The sequence below is a fragment of the Sphaeramia orbicularis genome, chromosome 13 (assembly GCF_902148855.1).
Source record: "Sphaeramia orbicularis chromosome 13, fSphaOr1.1, whole genome shotgun sequence".
Taxonomy (NCBI): Eukaryota; Metazoa; Chordata; class Actinopteri; order Kurtiformes; family Apogonidae; genus Sphaeramia; species Sphaeramia orbicularis.
In genome coordinates this window covers 45,603,004-45,622,269 of record NC_043969.1, presented here as the reverse complement: position 1 = coordinate 45,622,269, position 19,266 = coordinate 45,603,004, and the positions used below count along the sequence as shown (strand labels likewise).

At 35.9% G+C, this 19,266-nt stretch overlaps 1 protein-coding gene across 2 annotated transcripts in view; it reads right to left on the bottom strand.

The window, feature by feature from the left end:
* Positions 1-19,266, bottom strand: part of eml2 (EMAP like 2) — a 67,790-nt gene that overhangs the window by 36,247 nt on the left and 12,277 nt on the right. The window contains exons 1-4 of one of the 2 annotated variants that reach the window (XM_030151950.1): positions 14,718-14,853; positions 3,852-4,079; positions 2,173-2,290; positions 533-634 (exon numbers count right to left, since the gene is read on the bottom strand). In XM_030151950.1, coding sequence (XP_030007810.1) covers positions 533-634; positions 2,173-2,290; positions 3,852-4,079; positions 14,718-14,724 — 455 coding nt within the window. In that variant the 5' untranslated portion in view covers positions 14,725-14,853. Of the gene's footprint in view, positions 1-532; positions 635-2,172; positions 2,291-3,851; positions 4,080-14,717; positions 14,854-19,266 lie in introns of those variants that run through there. The other variant, XM_030151949.1, reaches the window with a different exon arrangement.

The following is a 19,266-nucleotide window of genomic DNA, read 5'->3' as shown; positions in this document are numbered from 1 at the left end:
TGCGGTGAATACACCATTGTACCTAACAGGAATCAAGTCACAAGTTTCATAAAGTGTGCTTGTGAAAATGATTTTTTTTCTCTTAAAACCTATTTTGGGTGAGAACTATATAAAAAAAATGAACTGATAAAGTCACAAAAATGTAATCAATTTTGTGAGAAGATCAAATTTTTCAAAATCAAATTAGCAAAAAAACCTGACCTGATTGAGAAAAACAGATGTCATTTTTGGATTTAGCGGTGCAAAATGGTCGTAATTCAGTTGAAAAAACCTAGACAACTTGCAAAAAACATTTTTTTGTAACCCAGTGTAATCCTCAACTTTAATCTGAGCTTTTAATGAACATCTACATGATCAGGAAATCAAATACAGGAAAATACCTGATGTTCACTAAAAAAAAACACAAAATACTGAGGATTATGTCATAATAAATTGTGATAAATCACTTAAGTTAAATATAGAGAACAAAATATTTTTGAACTGACACAAAAGTAACATTGAGTCTTTATGGGTTAAATCATTTTCTCGTTACCTTTTTCCTCCAGAGGAGCTGCTGGAGGAGGTGGTCCGACTCCGACTCTCTGCTCCCAGTTCCCTCCTGATCAGGGTTAGGCGCTCCGTGGACATGCTCTTCCTGAGGAGGAGGAGGAAGAATAAAGTGGAATTAGTTTAAAAATGATTACTTCTTTTTATTTCTCCTCCTCAGTCCCATCACTAGAAAAAGTATTATACTCCTCATCACCCAGCACCATATCTGTTCACTATAATATCATTAAGATGGTTTCCCCACCAGCACCCAGGCCTAATTAAAGGAGTGATATTTTGCTTTTTTTAAAATGGAATTAAGCATTTAAATCATTTCCCTGTGGTCTACACAACCTGTAAATGCTGTTCTACTTTTACTCCCTACATGTTAACACCAGTTTCAGTACTTTCTACTCATATTTTCATGCAACTTACTTATTGCTGTGATAAAAGATAAAAAGCGAATACAGATAAAAAGTGATAAAAGGATGGCATTGATGCAAAAGACAGAAAAAAGTGATAAAAATGCAACAAGATGAAACTGACGCAACAAAATAAAAACAACATAAAATTTGACGTAAAAAATGTAAAATAATGAAATTGAGTTAAAGAAGTGATATTTTGCTTTTTTAAATGGAATTATGCATTTTAAAACTTTTCCTTGTTCTCTACATAAACTGTAAATGCTACTCTACTTTTACTCCCTACATGTTAACACCAGTATCGGTACTTTCTACTCATATTTTCATTTAACTTACGCATTGCTGTGATAAAAGATAAAAAGAGAATAAAGATAAAAAGTCATAAAAGGATGGAATTGATGCAAAAGATAGAAAAAATGTAAAAAAAAAAAAAAAAAAAACGCAACAAGATGAAACTGACGCAAAAGACGCAACAAAATAAAAACAAAAAATTTGACGTAAAAGATGTAAAAGAATGAAATTGAGTTAAAGAAGTGATATTTTGCTTTTTTAAATGGAATTATGCATTTTCAAACATTTCCCTGTGGTCTGCATAAACTGTAAATGCTCTGCGTGGGTCTGAATTCTTCATTAATTCAACTCCACAGGTCCATCTTCAACCCTATTCATTAGTAATGACACCATAAAGGTGGTTTTGAGCGCTGGCCCTTTAAATGCAAATGAACCACTTCATACCCCAACCCCTCCAGGTTGTTGACTGTGCTTTCTGTCCCGTTCAGCCACTTGTGTTCGTTAATACAACCAATAACTGAACATTTTAGGTAATCAGCTCGAAATCTGGACATACTTTCAGTTTTTACTACAACCGCTGCTGCTGACAAACAATTATGGCGTACTCCAAGAAATGTTCGTCTGAAGTCTGGACCTTATATGTGCACGTCATGACGTAACTATACAACGTAACAAATTAAGCAGGAATTAAAACAGGTTGTAGAAATCCACTAAATGTTGCCGGAATTAATATAAAGATAGCTTTGCAGCACCTGGAAGGTTCAAATTCAAACTTCTGAACTATTAGGGTCCAAATACACAAATAAATGAACCAAAGACTACTAAAAGTGGGTTTGACAAAATATGATCCCTTTAAAACACAATTAACATGAAGAGCAAGTTTTATTTTTAGGTTTTTCTGTGTTTTTTAGTTGTTCCTTGGTATTTGTTGTACCTCTTAATGGACTGCAGCACCTCTTTTTTGGGGGACGAGGGGGACGACAGCAGGCGTTTCTGTTGGACGTAGCCATTACTCAGAGGTCTGGATGGAAGAGCCTGCAGCAGCTGACGCACTGAAATCACAAACATTATGATCAGATACTGAATGTCCAACAGGAATTTACAAAACAGGGATTTTTACTAGTGAGAAATATGGTCTTATGTGTCATATATCTGTTATATCACAGGATTTTACAGATATTTTTATTTGCTCATTCAAATATAAAGTGATGAACAACTGAAAAACTGTAAAATAGCAACTATTTTATATTTATAATGAAGATTTCTTTGTTAAAAGAGGATAAATAACTACAAAAATAAGATAAAGAAATAGAAAAAATTATCAGTATCAGCATCAGGAAATTTGCTATCGGTACATCCCTGAATTAACAATAAATAATTGTATTATTTTATGCCTGGTCATATTTTTATTTATTGCTACAACATTTTTCACCATATTAGTAACCTGTGCATCGTCCCTGATAATCACAGATTAGAGTTGGATTGATGTGGATTCATAAAAGCAGAGTTTCTTACAGTCCATCTGCAGGATGAACGTTTCCTGAATGGATAACCCGACTCTAAAACCACCTGTCAAGTATATTTACTTATTTATTTAAAGTTTCTAAACCAGGATGTATGTACGCTCAAGAAACCCACAGGCGGTGATAGTCTGGTCTTTGTCCATGTGGTAAAACTTGATCCTGCAGGAGGAAACTGGGTGGAGATAGTAAAACCAGGAGATGAACTGGTATTCAACATGTAGAAGGTTTGGTCAGTTTGTAGCTGTTGGTTTTTCCGTAAAAACCATGAGGAGAACAGGAATATAGGGATGTATTCTTCAGGTACATCAGCTCCTATTATTATTATTACTATTATTATTATTTCTATTTTATTATTTATCACTACTCATACTTCTAATGTGCAACTGCCTGTTTTCACTTCTGTTTTTATAGTGACTGTTATTACAATTTTCTTTCCTTTTGTCTTCTAATATTTCTTATATGTCTACATTCATTGTTGTGCTGCTACTGGAACCTTAATTTCCCAGTGGTTCTGTCCAAGGGATCATCAAAGTTCAATCTAATCTAATCTAATCTAATCTAATCTAATGTTATAGTTAGTACCAGTTTGTATAATTTCTACATCAACAATTCATTTGATACTGAAAGACTTTATTTATCTTCCAGTGCATGACCACATAGATATAAAAGTGAGATGACAGATTCTCTGTTGAGACACTAGAGAATCAGACTGGTCTCTAAATGTTACTAATCTGTACTAATGGAGTTAAATGGAAAAGATGTTCATCTCCTGGGGACAATCTGAAGTGTTAAGAGGATCATATGGATGGAAACAGACTAGGATTGTATAATAAAGGCTAAAATAATATGCATCATGTATAGCTTGTTTATTATATATTAATGATTTTGTAAAATTATTTTAGGTGATTCCTATCATCTTCTTCATGTGAGACAGGTGGGCGGAGCCCTAGCGCCTTCTATTGACGAGCTGCCACTGATGAAGACCCTTAATTTAGAATTTAGAAATTTTTGCGTTCTATAGACACCCTGGATAGAGGCAGTGGAAAAACCCACATGATTTCAGTCCATGAAGTACCATCTCCTTTCTTACCTTTAGTGGACGGCGCTGGAGCAGTGGCGGCCAGGGGCCTTCTCCCACCGTGGACCCCCCCTGGCGGCACCCCCAGACTCTGCTCCTCACAGTATCCGAGTCGGCGCAGGGCGTCGGCCAGCGCCGCCTTCAGCAGCTGGATCTCATCCTCCTGCAGCTGCAGACGCTGCTCCAGGTGGGAAACCCGGTCCTCCATGTCCATGTTACTGCTCGCCGACACCGTGTCATCTGGAGGTCAGAGGTCAAAGGTCAGACTGAGGTCCAGCAGAGGTCAGATCAGATCTCTGCACCCATCACTGCATTTTATATACACTCAAGTTGGATGGACAGATCTTTTTATACGCAGACTAATACACTGATATTCTTTTATTTATCTTTTATTTATAAATTTATGTTAGGTCTGTTTCCATCATATTTAATGATCTACATCTGTTGAAATAACTTTAATAATTACAATCTCCATTCCCAGGATCTGTTAACCCTACATGTTCCAAAAATTGCGTGATAGTTATTTGTTCTTATTATTAGCACTTTATTATAACTATTATTTTATTATAACTTTTTTTAAAAAATATTTTTGTATCACTATTTTGTTCCTAAGGGATCGATAAAGTTCTATCTAATCTAATCTAATCTAATCTAATCTAATCTAAAAAAGTCAGAACCAAACTGGGAAACAAAGTTTTTAAATGTTCTGCTCCCACTGCCTGGAACAACCTACAGAAGGAGATAAAACTGAAGGATCTGGTCTCTGTAAATACATTCAAAGTCATTTTAAATGAATGGAAAAGGATAAATCTGGACGTAGATGTTTTTCTGATTGAATCAGGTTCTGAGTGAGAAGCTTTTAAGGGACATAAATCTGTAAGTAAATGTCACATTAATCAAAATAATCTGCACCACTCTGTGTATATTATATTTTTTTGGATACTTTTTTCCTCTCGTGTTGTTTCTTGTATTAATCTCATAGAGTTCAGTCAAAAGGTTAAATTAGTGCAAATCAAAACAACAAATATTCCTAAAAATGCATAAAACATATTGGACAAAGCTGAATATTTCTGCTGATGTTCAGAAGCGTCATGTGACAAGCTCATGCGCTGATGCTTGGTCAGTCGTGGTTTTATGTTTCTACCAGGACAATACAGTATCGTACAGCAACACATGACGGATGTGAATAATTTAGATCTAGAGGAAAAACAGCAGCAGAGTGAGCATGTTCTGTTCAGACGACATGGGAGAGGAAAAGGAGAGAGGATGGAGAAGAAAAACAAGTTCTGTTCTCTCTGATCTGATAAAAGCTGACAGCAACTAATAATTAACTCATCAATGAATGACTGGGTCTCAAAGACAATGATTAAAAAGTATTTCAGAGCCTGGGATGTCAACCTCAAATATCTGATCCACAAACATTCAGTTTACAGAATCACAGGGATGGAAAGAAACCAGAAAATACTGACATCTAAGAAGCTGAAAACAGAGAATTTGGAGATATCTTAAATACTCCCTCAAACCAAGGAGATGTTGATTATTTCAGTAGTTGCCAAGTAAATAATTAGTCGTTATTTTACCAGTGATGAAAGAGATGGAAGTGATATTATTTGCTAAAATGAATGAAATTAAGAAAATTGGGTTTTCTAGGGTTTTATGAATGGAAATGTTTCTTAGACTTCAGTTTTATTTTATTTATTTACTGACCAAAAAGTAACATAAATGACAAAACATATGGTTTTAAAAAACACAATGAAAACACAAAATGTTTATTATCTTGTTTGTTTACTAGATTTTGGTCATGTACATTTCAATGTCAAACATTTGATCATTTTAAATTTTTTATGTCTAGATTTCTGAATTTCTGACCATAAAAAAGTTAAAACAACAAACAACCATCTGGTTCCTTAAACTGTCACTTTGGACTAAAAACCATCCTCCTATGTAGTATTGTTCCAAACACTGTCCACCAGGGGGCAGTTTGGAACCAGAACACACTTAAAACTACCAGAACCACCAAGGAATCACCCCTATGTATCCACAGACTGTATCAGTCACTGAATAAAGAATACAACTCACTGTTTCCACACATCTGTATTATGGTATCATCACATTTTCTTCTTCAAACTATACTCATAGATGTTTACTTTAACAGTCGCTCAAAATAACACTGTTATACAATCTTCATGTGCTGCATCAGCTGATAGTTTACATTGTAGCTCTGTTAGCTTAGCTCTGTTTTTAGGCAGAAAACAGCCACAGTAAAACCACTAATCATCTCTGTTTTCTGTTCAAGTCGTGTTGTCAGTAGCTGAACTAAAGATCTGTTTGGAATCCAACAAACAAGGTCAGAACTGTCACAGTTTAGCCTGAACCGTGGATCAACCAACAGCAACTTAGCAAAGATAATATCCCATAATAACTTTATACTTTCATAAGCCTCAGAATCAAACTCACTTGTGTAGAATAAAACGCTGACATTTCACCATCAAACTCCATTCTTTTCATTTACAGCTGTGTCCAGTGGCTTCAATTTTTAATCACTTCTTTTCTTTGACCCTAAAATTGTTTCTTAAAGGTTCTCATCCCATCTGGTCTGGTACTATGTGACTCACTTCTCCCTCTAGTGGTCACATAAATCCTGTTCATATCAGTTCATATCTCTACAATCCAGTACATTGGCAGAACTTCACAGCTCTTTACTCTAAACACTGACGTTAATTACAGATCATTTTTTAAATATCTGAAAGTAGAAACACTACATACAACTCCTTCAAAAGGTAATGTTTCTATCCCATTTATAAAGATATCATTGATAACATAACATAACATAACATAACATAAGCCTTCATTAGTCCCACAAGGGGAAATTCCATTATTAGACGGCTCCGGTATTGTCACTGTATTATGATTCACAGGAGACACTGTCATTTCACAGATGGAAAAGTGGTAAATATCCACCTTCCACAAGGAAATCACAGTAAATACTTCTTCTCCATCCTTCGTCCATGCGACTGTTTGACATCCCTGTTAATACTCTGATGTTGAACGGTTTCCAGACTAATCGTCCTCCGTCGACACTGAGGTCAGATTATCGAAGGCAAACTGTCCAGAACGGATTATCAATCTGTGGCCCACATTAACAGATTATCAGATGATAAAGTCGCAAACTAGTTTGTGTTTGGGCAGAACATCTCGACTCCAGTGCTTTCCTCCTTTTCTTTTAAATTCAGGTTCAGTGTCTTAGTTTTTATAAATATATGGATCAAGGAAAAGTGAACATCAACATGAAAAAGTAAATTTCCACACATCATTTATCAAGTGGGCTCATTTTTTAGCTAAAGATCTCTATTTTATGGAGCTGTTATCCTTTTTAAAATACCACTTGTAGAAAAAAAAGTTTCAACGGATTTTATCAATTGTACTTTTTACACCATAGCCATGCCTCAAACATAAAAATATAGCTCAAATTATTATTATTTTTTAAACTTTTTATTTAGATATTTTCAATTATCCGCAAAACAGAACATTCTCTGACATAGGACTATGTAGGAATTAAGTCAGAAGTAAATGGAATATAATAGAAATGCCGTAAAGGGAAATCACATGGAAAATAAATATTTGTTTTTACCAAATTACAGCAGTATAATATCAGTCATAGAGAAACATAACAATCCTATAATAGCGCTCATTCCTTCATAATGTAGCTCGAATTTGATGCAAAAAATTTAATCTAAAAAAATCAGAAAATGTATTCAATCTGTTGATTATATAGATGATTGTTAAGTTTCATGTATTAGATTTGTCACTTATTTCATGAATGTTGTGAGTCTGAAGATTTGTGAGTTGCTTAAAAGGCCCTGTCCATGTGTTGCCACAAAAATACCATTTTTTTTATTTTCAAGTTACTATTAATTCAGATATTTGAGTGAAACTTTCATAAAGTAATGACCTTTTGATACATTTGGGTGACACATACAATGGTACAGAGTTGCCCACGTGTTACTATGGCAATGTGTCCACGTCTGACCACATTCTATCAATAAAACTAAGACTTGTCAATATTTTACTCCAAAATTTATTTTCAGCATAGTTGACCATAATATCTAAAAGGTTTTGTCCTACTTCATATCAATTTCTGTCGAGAACGGCATGTTTTGAATGTTTGCGTAAAGCTTAAAAAACTGCTGTCTGTTTCAAGTCCACGTGTAACTGAGCAGTAATTTGACATTTTTCACCTAAAACTTTTATCTCCCCAAATTTTTTATACATAATGTTAAAGTGCTCATAAATACCTACTCAAATATGTATAATACATGTATATAAGTTACTCTGATTACATGACAGAGACTGTTGAACACCAAATGTGTCCATGTGTTACCACTTGATCGGATCCACATAAACTCAGGGATGACGACCCTGCAGGGTTGAAACACTGCTTCATACATCTGCAGATTCTTCTTCTTTTTCCAGTATTTTGGAGCCACTAGACCAGAGGTGTCAAACATACGGCCCGTAGGCCAAAACCGGCCCACCACATGGTCCAGTCTGTCCCATCAGTGCAAAAAAATGCACTGAGAATATGTCAAAGTTGTTTAGTAGTTATTACACTATGAAAATATTTACATTTAGAAACTATCCTTTCAAAATAAAACATGAATTAATAAGAACAACATCAAAGTTTTAAAGCTATAGAGAGGTTTAAGGTTTTTTGATAAGATGAGTGTGATGGAAATACTGGAACACCATAATATGAGCAGAAGGCGTCAGATCTTGAACAGAAACACTACATGTAACTGCCAAAGATTTAGATCATGGTGATATAATATTTTCATAACATTTGCATAACAGTAATAGAAGGAAACCTGCTTCAATTCACATTTTCTTCTGCCCATTTTCTACCAGCTCAGTTAAATATGTGATATTTGGATGGAAACCCAACTACTGTTTGGGTTTTACGTGAGGCTAAATGAACAATTATAGGAAATTAAACAATTTATTCTGACTTTTTACAGAAAATTAACTGTTAAATATAATCAACAGATAGATCAATAATGAAAATAAATGTTTATATTAATGAGGTTTTACACCACAGATATTACTACAAGGTTAACTCTTGCAGCTGCAGGTCAGGGCCCTTTTAAAGCCACCGTTCTGCTCCCATCATGCATCAGTCAGAAGAGGCGGTGGACATTGGAGTTGTGTTACTGTTACTGTATCACATCTCACAGTCAAATGAGACGGAAACAGGCCGCAGGGAAATCAAGCTGCAGATTTACATACACAAGTCCAGCACGAGAGATTAACTGAAACACTGCACAAAGAGGCAGCTTCAGCCTCAGCTTCAGCTTTAGCCACAGCTTCAACTTCAGCTACAGCAGCAGCCTCAGGTTTAGCTTCAGATTCAGCTTCAGCCTCAGCTTCGGCCTCAGTCAGCACATGTGAACTTCACTGCAGAACATCTCCACTTTCAGATAAAACACACCTTATTTAATTTTCTTTCAGTTCTTTTCTGCAGAAACATCTACATTTTTCAGCAAAACCATGTCTCTTTTTTTTTTTTTTTTTTAATAAATGATCTCTTCTGTTGAAATATCTCCTCTGTTTTGCCAATCCATCTAAGAAATCTTCTTTTTCACTAAAAGTATCTTCTTTTCTACAAACATCCATCCTTTTCTACAAAACCAGCTCTATTTACCATTTGCTAAAACATGTCTAATTTTCTGAAAAAAAAAAAAAAGAAAAGAAAAATCTGCACTTCTTTGCTAAAAACATCGTCTTTGTAGTATCTCTCCTTTTTTCCTTTTCTCTAAACATCCTTTCTTTTCTGCAAAACCAGCTCCACTTTTCTGTCAAAACATCTCAGATTTTCTACAAAAAAAACTACTTTTCTGCCAATAGATTTTTCTACATTTCTTCTGTATCTCATCTTCTTCTCTTCCTATCTCATCATCATCATCATCTCTAGTCACAAAACCACATTAACTCCATAAATACCCACATTGAACATCATAAATCAACCAAAAAACTGAAGTTGTGTTCTGCTTTGGCTACTGGGACTGTGGAAAATGTTTCAGCTGGACTTCATTTACAGGAAGCTTCTTATTATTAATAATTCCTTTAAACCTGGTTTGACATGAGGAAGTTTCCACCGTGAGATGGATAGTCTGCTCTTATTAAAGAACTGCCAACTTCTAAAAGCATCTCAGTAAATTACAATCCAGACGATGAAAATTAATAATGAAAGGCTCATTTCAATCTCAGGCTTATGCTCAAGGATATTTCATGATAGAATAACACAAATTATGTGATAAATGAAGGATTATGTGACAAAACTCTGCCTGAACATGTTTATTACTTAATGCTTTACCTGATAAAACAGCTCCTGAATCCAATCGTAATAATCAAATTAAATCCTGAAATCAACCACGATCTCTTACGTACATCTGTATCAAATCTGACGAGTTTATTAATAAGTGAAAATAAGAAAATGTCCAGAAACAGGAGATAAACGGCGAATGATGGAAGTAGAAACGGACAGATTGCAGGTGGGAGTAGATGCTGAGACGTGATTCACTCTAAACTGAAATCATCCAGTTTATCTACAACGGCTGCAAAATGTATGAAACAGAGAAGCAGAAGAAACAAAGAAAAGATGAGACGAGAGACAGCGTTTCAAAACAAAGTCCAAAACTTTTCCAATACTTTTTTTTATCAGTGATCTACCTGAGATCTACTGGATCCATGTCCATAGTCACATTGGTTTTTGTCCCAGTTTAGCCATTGTTAGCGTCATCGCATCGTCCTTCACTTCTCCAAACAGGACCCATGAGCAGCTCTTCTGCTAAACAACTGGAAGAGACTGTCTGGAACCTCTGACCTGATTATCTGTGTGAAGTGTGAGGTTAAGTTCAGCTCTAAAGCTCCATCTGTCAGTCACTGGATTTCCTTAACGGATCAGGCAGATTCTGGTGTTGATAAGGATCCTGTCTGAACTGGGCCGTCAGATACAAATATGATGCTTCTCTCTTTTGAAAGGGCCCTGCCACATGTATAGTTGTGGAAAAAAATATTAGACCATCAAAAGTCATCAAAAACAATGGTTATGCAATCAAGCACTGACTCCTGTGTGTATCATGTGACTAAAACAGACAGAAAAGAAAACATGGAATCCCTAAAAGCTCTGTTTTTGTCAGTACAATGCCATAGATACTGATGTAAGAACTGAAGTGATTTTGGTTATTATCAAGAAAACATGGAAAATGGATAGACATCAGCTCTGAAATTAAACTGCTATGCGCTATTTATGTTGTTATCATTATATTTGTCCAAACAAATAAATGTACCTTTAGTTGTACCAAGCATTAAAATGAACAAGAAATTGATGAAAACAAGGGGTGGTCTAAGAATTTTTTCCGTGACTGTATTTCATTACTTTTGTAGTAATGTCTGAAGTTCTACCATGGAGTCTGTAACATTTTTTGTGGAAAAAAGTGCCTTGGTTACCAAGTTGCAAGCCATTCTAATGTGGTATGGAAAGGCTGCTGGAAGACTCAGCTCGATTTGTGCCAATTCTCATGAATAGTCAACATGTTCATCTGCTTGACTCTCATTGGCTCACAGCTAGCCTGGCTTTTCAGCATCCTTTACCCTGTGCAACAAGTAGAGGAAATGGCGGAAGTCGAAAATGAAACTTATATTCAGTTAATGATATATTTGACTGAAAAGTCACTTTCTCCTCAGTTTTCTCTGTTTTGATAGAGTAACCTTTGACTTTACTCAACTTGACTTTACTGAAAAAAAACAAAACACAAAATACAGAGGATAATACTATAATAAATGGTGATTAATAAAAGTTAAATATAGAGAAAAATATCGTTTGGAACCACCACAAAAGTTCCACTGAGTCTTTATGAGTTAAAATCTACAAAGCATATTCTGAAAATGCCAGTATTTAGAATCTGATGTCTAGTTTAGATATTATTCTGGATTAGGCCTTTTTCCAAATTGTGCATTTCATGATTAAGATGTGTGGGTTATGAGGATATTATTACAGTTCTATAGATTCTTGTGAAGATCCCACTCATTCCATACAAACTGAAAATCCAGGTTAAAGACTTCTTGGACTGTAAATGATCTACTGCTGCCATCTGATGTTATTCTATCTGTTTTTATGTTCCTGAGTAAGTGCAGTCTCTTACACTGGCACATGTTACATTTTAACTACACCTTTATTATCCAGACTGTTTCTATGCACTTTATCTAAATTCTGTTTTTATTGCTTATACTTTCTTTATTGTGGCTTTGCCTTTTCTTTTTTTTTCTCCATGGATCTGAGGAACTAATTTCATTCCTCTCATGTATCATGTACCTGTACGGAATGACAATAGTCTCCTTGAAAACTTGAATCATTAAAATCTATATGGTGCATCAGAAAACACATCTAGTTTGCAGGTTTTACTGCAGTTTGTGACACACGCTCAGATAGAATAAAGACAATGAGAACTCTCTAAAACGAGAAACACACCTACTGTTGAACATTATACAGAAAATACAGTATACAATTATACTGGGAATCAACAGGTTTATAGATATGAGTCAATATCGAAAAGCTGCACATTTTTAGAAGGTGTTTGAAGGAACAAAATAGAACAGTGGAACGTCTGAAACCAGTGGAAAACTTTGAAAAAACACTATTTTTAATGGGAGATGTATGGCTGCATATAAACAGGAATATTAGAGGAATATTTATTTTCATTCATCTTAGAAACAACTTGCATTTTTCAGAATAAGAGAAAAACCGGGAATAAATGTCATCAATGGTGACGGTGAACCAGATGTTTTATTCACAAAATCATCGCACATAATAACAACTGGATGTTTTATTACTCACAGTACATGAAATCTGTACTTAGTATTATTATTCTGAAAATGACTATATTTGGAATTTGACATATTCTGGATCAGGCCTTTTTATGAAATGCGCATTTTCTGATTAAGATGTGTCTTAATCAGAGGATTCTTTGGATTCTGGAGAAGGTTCTACTCATCCCACAGGTGCATTTTTTTTGTCTGAAAAACACTTTTTTATTACTACATATAAACAGGAAAATTAGAAGAATATTCACTTTCATTCATCTCTGAAACAACTTATTAGGAATTTAGGTGTTTGGAGTTTGGTGTAATAAAAACTGGAATAAATGTTGAATAGTGAAAGTGAATCCTGTTGTTTTATACATGAAACCATCTCACTCTTACATAATAAGATACTGAATTGTTACTTACAGTACATTAAATCTGATATGCACTTCTATCTATCTATCTATCTATCTATCTATCTATCTATCTATCTATCTATCTATCTATCTATCTATCTATCTATCTATCTATCTATCTATCTATCTATCTATCTATCTATCTATCTATCTATCTATCTATCTATCTATCTACCTACCTACCTACCTACCTACCTACCTACCTACCTACCTACCTACTAGACCACCCTTGTTTTCTTCAATTTCTTGTTCATTTTAATGCCTGGTACAACTAAAGGTACATTTGTTCGGACAAATATAATGATAACAACAAAAATAGCTCATAGTAATTTCATTTCAGAGCTGATATCTATCCATTTTCCATGGTTTTCTTGATAATAACCAAAATGACTTCAGTTCTTACATCAGTATCTATGGCATTGTACTGACAAAAACAGTGCTTTTAGGCATTCTATGTTTTCTTTTGTCTGTTTTGGTCACATGATACACACAGGAGTGAGTACTTGATTGTATAACCATTGTTTTTGATGACTTGATGGTCTAATAATTTTTTCCATGACTGTATGTTCTTAGAGTATCATCAGAATCAGCATTGAAGAACTTAATGATTGATTAAATCATTAAACAATTATATTGAACTAAAGAAATATACATTAATAAGTGTACAATAGTTTTGCACACTTATGTATATTTCTTTTAATTATCATAATGATAATATATTGTCTAGTACATATTGTACAAATTGTGTCTTAAGAGTGTTTAATATCTATCTATCTATCTATCTATGATTTTTGGTGATTTTCAGAATAAGAGTAATAAAAACTAGAATAAATTTTGAAAGGTGAAAGTGAATCCTGATGTTGTTTTATACATGAAACCATCCCTGAATTGTTACTTTTACAGTATATTAAATCTGATCTGTTCTTGGCGTTGGCAGATAATTTAAGTCTGGGAGCTGGAATCAGACCTGATGAAGTCGGATCAGTTCATCCCTGTTTCTTAGCGTGAGACTACAGATGCTAAATTTTACGCAGTGAGTGGAAACAGCAGATGAATAATGAGACGAGAGCAAAGACAAACGGTTCACCTTCGTCTCCTCAGAACACCTGTTAAAACCCTGACACTTTGCAATTCACCCTTGGATTAACACAAACACACACACAAACACACACCTCATATGACAGGTTCTACCTCAGCGGGATCCATCACCTCCCAATAAAACTAGAGGCTGCAGATTTAATACAGAACAGACACACACACACACACACACACACACACACACAGCATCATAAGATCCCTTCGCTTTTCAATCTGAGTAAGTGTTAGTTAAAAACCAGCTGATGCACACACATGGCTTCTGTCAGGAAACATGACAAATGACCACAGAGCAGACAGATGCTGAAGAGGAGGGGGAGGGGGAGGGGGAGGAGGAGGAGGAGCTGGATGCAAGACAGACAGAAGGAGGATGGAAAATGAAACGAGGAGTAACGTGTGTGTGATGCAGGACAATGAGGAGGTCGACAAAGGGCACTGGGAAAACCGCTGAAATATTCATGGTGCAGTGAAGTGAGGAGTTGATGAAGGAGGAGCCGGTGTCTCCTACCTGTCATTGTTTCACGCTGACGTCTGGTCACTCCTCCCGTCCGTCAGTCAGTCTGTCCGTAACGCTAACAGTCCGTCAGGTCGTCCACTCGCTCCCACTCTTCTACCCCTCGAGGCTTCCCGACGCCAACTCCCCTCCCCTCCCCGTCTGCAGCCACTGCTCGATCACTCGCTCCTCTATTTTTTTTTTTTTTCCTCCCATAAACTCCTCTCCCATCCTCTGAGCCACTCCCCCCTCCACCTCCACGTCCTCCCTCACTTCCTGGACCACTCCCTCGTTTCCCTTCCAGCCTTTACTATCATCTTTTCCCTCCCTCCCCTTCAGCTCTTTATCCACTGGCGAGGAGGCTGAGGGGGCGGAGCCTGGCTCATGGCCACACACGAACGCACACACACTGCACCGCATCAGCATCTGGACGACCAGGCACCGCCAGGAAGAGATGCTGCAGAGCTGGACGCTGGGATCAATGACCACCACGTGACTCATACGGCCTCACATCTACATCTACACACAAGTAAAACACACATCATCCAAGGAAGTGTCCACATATGTCAGATTAGTACTGATTAAACTCTGGTTAGACACTCATCTGTAACAAGTTCTGCTCATCGTTGATTATTACCCCACACCCCAAAGGCAAGAGGTATTGTTTTTGGTTCAGTTTGCTTGTTTGTTTGTTAACACTTAAGCAGCAAAACTATCGGTTGAATTTGCACCAAATTTGGTTTATAGATTGCCAGTGACCCAGAATAGATGTGGTTACATTTTGGGAAAAGTAGGTAAAAGTTCCAATTTTTTATGAATTTTTACAATCTTTTTTTTTTCCATTTACTAATAATGGGTGAAATTTGAAAAATCGATAAAAACATCTATTTAGTTTCAATTTACTTCAAACTTAGCACATATATAGAGGCAACTGATATGATGACATCAGCACACACATAGATGTGATGATATCAGATGGATTGATGCCAAAATAAGCTACAATACGTGCGAGAGGTGTGGTTTGTTGTGTCTGGTACCACTTGTTTTTCATCTATAACTGCAAATGCATTTTTCTTCAATGTCTAATAAATAATAAAAAGTCTGTCCAAACTATAGGAAGGAGCAAAACAAGATAATCTGCCATCACATTAAAGGTCATATTTAGCCTGATTTCACTGCGTGCATGTACATAATATAGAGCTGCTACCGATTAATCAACTCAAAGTGATCCAAAAAAATCATTCAGCCACAATTCTCCTGAATCAAAGCTTTGTTTCCTTCATTTCTCTGCTGTTAAACATTGGTTCCACTGTTGTGTTTCACATGGATGCTTATTGTGACGCACAAAGAAGCTTCAATTCAGGAAAACTGCAATAAAATATTTCCCTTCAATCAATTTGAGTCGATTAATCAAATTGTGAATTTTTGCATTCGCTTCAAGCACCTAATCGATTAATCGGTTGCAGCTCTAACATAATATATAATTTCCGGACTATAAGCCGCTACTTTTTTCACACGCTTTGAACCCTGCAGCTTAAACAATGATGCAGTTAATTCATGTTTTGCAGGCCAACGAGCTTCATGCCGCCAATACATTTAGGCTCGTCACACCAGACCAATGAAATTACCGAACAGGTCACAGTGGACCAATGAAACCCTTCGAATCACTGTAAAATCAAACGCACTCACACTAAATTCTTCAGATCAGTCATTTTGCGCATCATGCACACACTGTCATCATGGAAAACACACGAGGCAATGCTTATGAGGCAGCTTTCAAGTTAAAGGGGATCGATCCGGCTGTCGAAGAAGGAAATAGAGCTGCTGCACGTAAGCTTGGCATCAATGAATCGATGGTGAGACGTTGGAGACGGCAGTGTGTTGCTTATATTTGGGTGCACTCAATGGCCCGGAAATTACAGTACATAGTACATAAGCAAATTTTAACCCATACAGACCCAGCGCTACTTTTGTGTCAGTTCCCAAGTTGATTTTTCCTCTATATTTAACCTTTTTTAAGTGATTTATCAGCATTTATTATTATATTATCCTCTGTATTTTGCATTTTTTCAGTGAAAATCTGGTATTTTCCTATATTTAATTCACTGATCATGTAGATGTTTATAAAAGCCCAGATTAAAGTTTAGGGTTATTATATCAGAAAGAGAGAAAACTGAAGAAAAAGTGACTTTTTCAACGAACTCTATCGTTAACTGAACATAAATCCAGTGTGTCCATCCACTGTCATTGATCCAACTCCATGGGTTTTACTGGTGAATTAATGTTGTAGAAGATGACAGTGTTTCCATGGTAACTACGGAGCCTCTGAACGTCCAAATGGGTCACATCTGATGACCATGAAAAGATGACAAACTGTATTTAACACCAATTATTTCAACATATTGATAGGTTTAGTGGTTCAGAAGTTATTAAACGTTTTAGATCAGTAGATGGTTTTGGTTACCAGTGGCTGTTTGGGTCTTTATGAAAAAGCAATCAAAATTAAAAACCTCCATTGGGACACATTAGGCCGTTGCAGTCAGTGTAATTAATAAAACACCGCAACATCCATTATGTATTTACAGTTTGGAGTTTTGTTAAAACACTGCAGCAAAAATGTGTAGAAATTATGCAAAAATGCAGTGTTTTTAGTCTTATATAACAACAAAGAGCATCACGTAGAGACTAAACCTCCAGAAACTGACCTCATGTCTGTTTCATTTTATAAGAGGTGAGAAAACAATGATTCACATCCTACAATTTGAAGCCGCCTTTAAAGATCATCATGTGATCCTTTGTCCAGATGGACCAGACATGGATACAGTGGACACGACTGAAAACACTGGTAACTTTTACAGAACAGCTCTGATTTTATTTCCTGTCCTCAAATCTACAATTACTACAAATCTGCAATTCTCTTAAAACCTGCGAAATAAACAACATTTTTACACTTTTACATTCTAGACATAATCCAGGCAAATCTCAGCTCATTGAAGCAGTCATGACTCCTATCACCGTTACACTCCAACCACCACTTCAGCAGTCAGTCATTTCATTTCAGATCTCCCAGCATGCACTACAACATCTTTATAAAACTCTGCAGGATGCACACCTTCTATTCACACCGACAGTGAAGTGTTAATGTCACATTCACTGTGTGGATGTGTGTATTTTTAACCCTCAAAGACCAACAGTCACTGACAAAAGCACCTACTGATCTAAGGTATTCAATAACATCTGATCCACTAATCCCATCAATACATAAATAATTCAGATAAAATGCAGTTTGTCATCTTTTCATGGTCATCAAATATGACCAAACTGGATGTTCAGAAGCACCTTAGTTACCATGGAAACACTGTCTTCTACAATAGTGAGCCTGTTTACATGCACAACAATACTCCGCACATTATCCGATTTCTGGAGTTTTCAGATTATTCAAGTGATCATGTAATCAGGATAATCTGATTGTCTTTATCCGATAACAGCAGTAATCTGATTATGAGAAATCAGATTAACACATCTAGATTTCTCCCTAATACTCCGATGTCTCCACATATGTATACAGGTTAATCTGATGTATTTCGTTCTTTTATATCTGCGCATGTGCAAACAATTAAGAATAGTAGAGAACAGAAGTTATATAGTCAAACATGAGTGGAAGATAGTAACAGGAAGTTTAACTCTACCATCACTACATATGTATGTACATACTCCAAAAGAAATCTGATAATGGACTGCGGCATCTAAACCAGGGTTTTTCGATTATCGAATTTCTTAAGTGCATGAAAATGTGTTAGATCTGATTATTACCGTTATCCGATTACCCCCAGATATCCGACTTTTATGGTCATGTAAACACCAGTTAAACCCCTGGAGTTGGATCAATGACAGTGGATGGAGACTCTGGGTTTATGTTCAATTATTGATATATTTTGCTAAAAAAAGTCAATTTTTCTTGAGTTTTCTCTGTTTTGGTATAATAACTTTTAGATTTTTTTCTGGGTTTTTATGAACATCTACATAATCAGTAAAGTAAAGGATATTATAGGAAAACACCTGACTTTTATACGGAAAAAAATAGCGTAAGTACTAGCAGAATCCCCGACTCCTTCCTGCAGAGTGTGTATAATACTTTGTCGGTCGACTGTTCCGTCTTGGTTTTTTTGTCCTCATATTTCTATCCAAAGGGCCAACGTGCTGTTTAGCATCTTCCATCTTTATGGGTTGGCTCTGCTGCCCGTTTGTTCATGGACGGCGCTAACTCTACTTGGATAGACTGACCCAAATGTGTTGGCAGACGTTCAGAGTCATTCTGTGCTGCAGATGGATTAATTGCGTTAAAATTTTTAATCAGATTAATCATGATAATGGATTAATCTGTGTTAATGCATTAATTTTGACAGCCCTAATTATAACAAATGGTGATAAAAGACTTAGGAAAGATTAAATGTGGAGAAACATTAATTTGTGATTCAAATATAGTTTTCTTTCCTAAAACAGTGATTATATAACAAGATACCAACAGGTTATGTTTTGAGTTTTTGTTGAGAAAGACAGATCT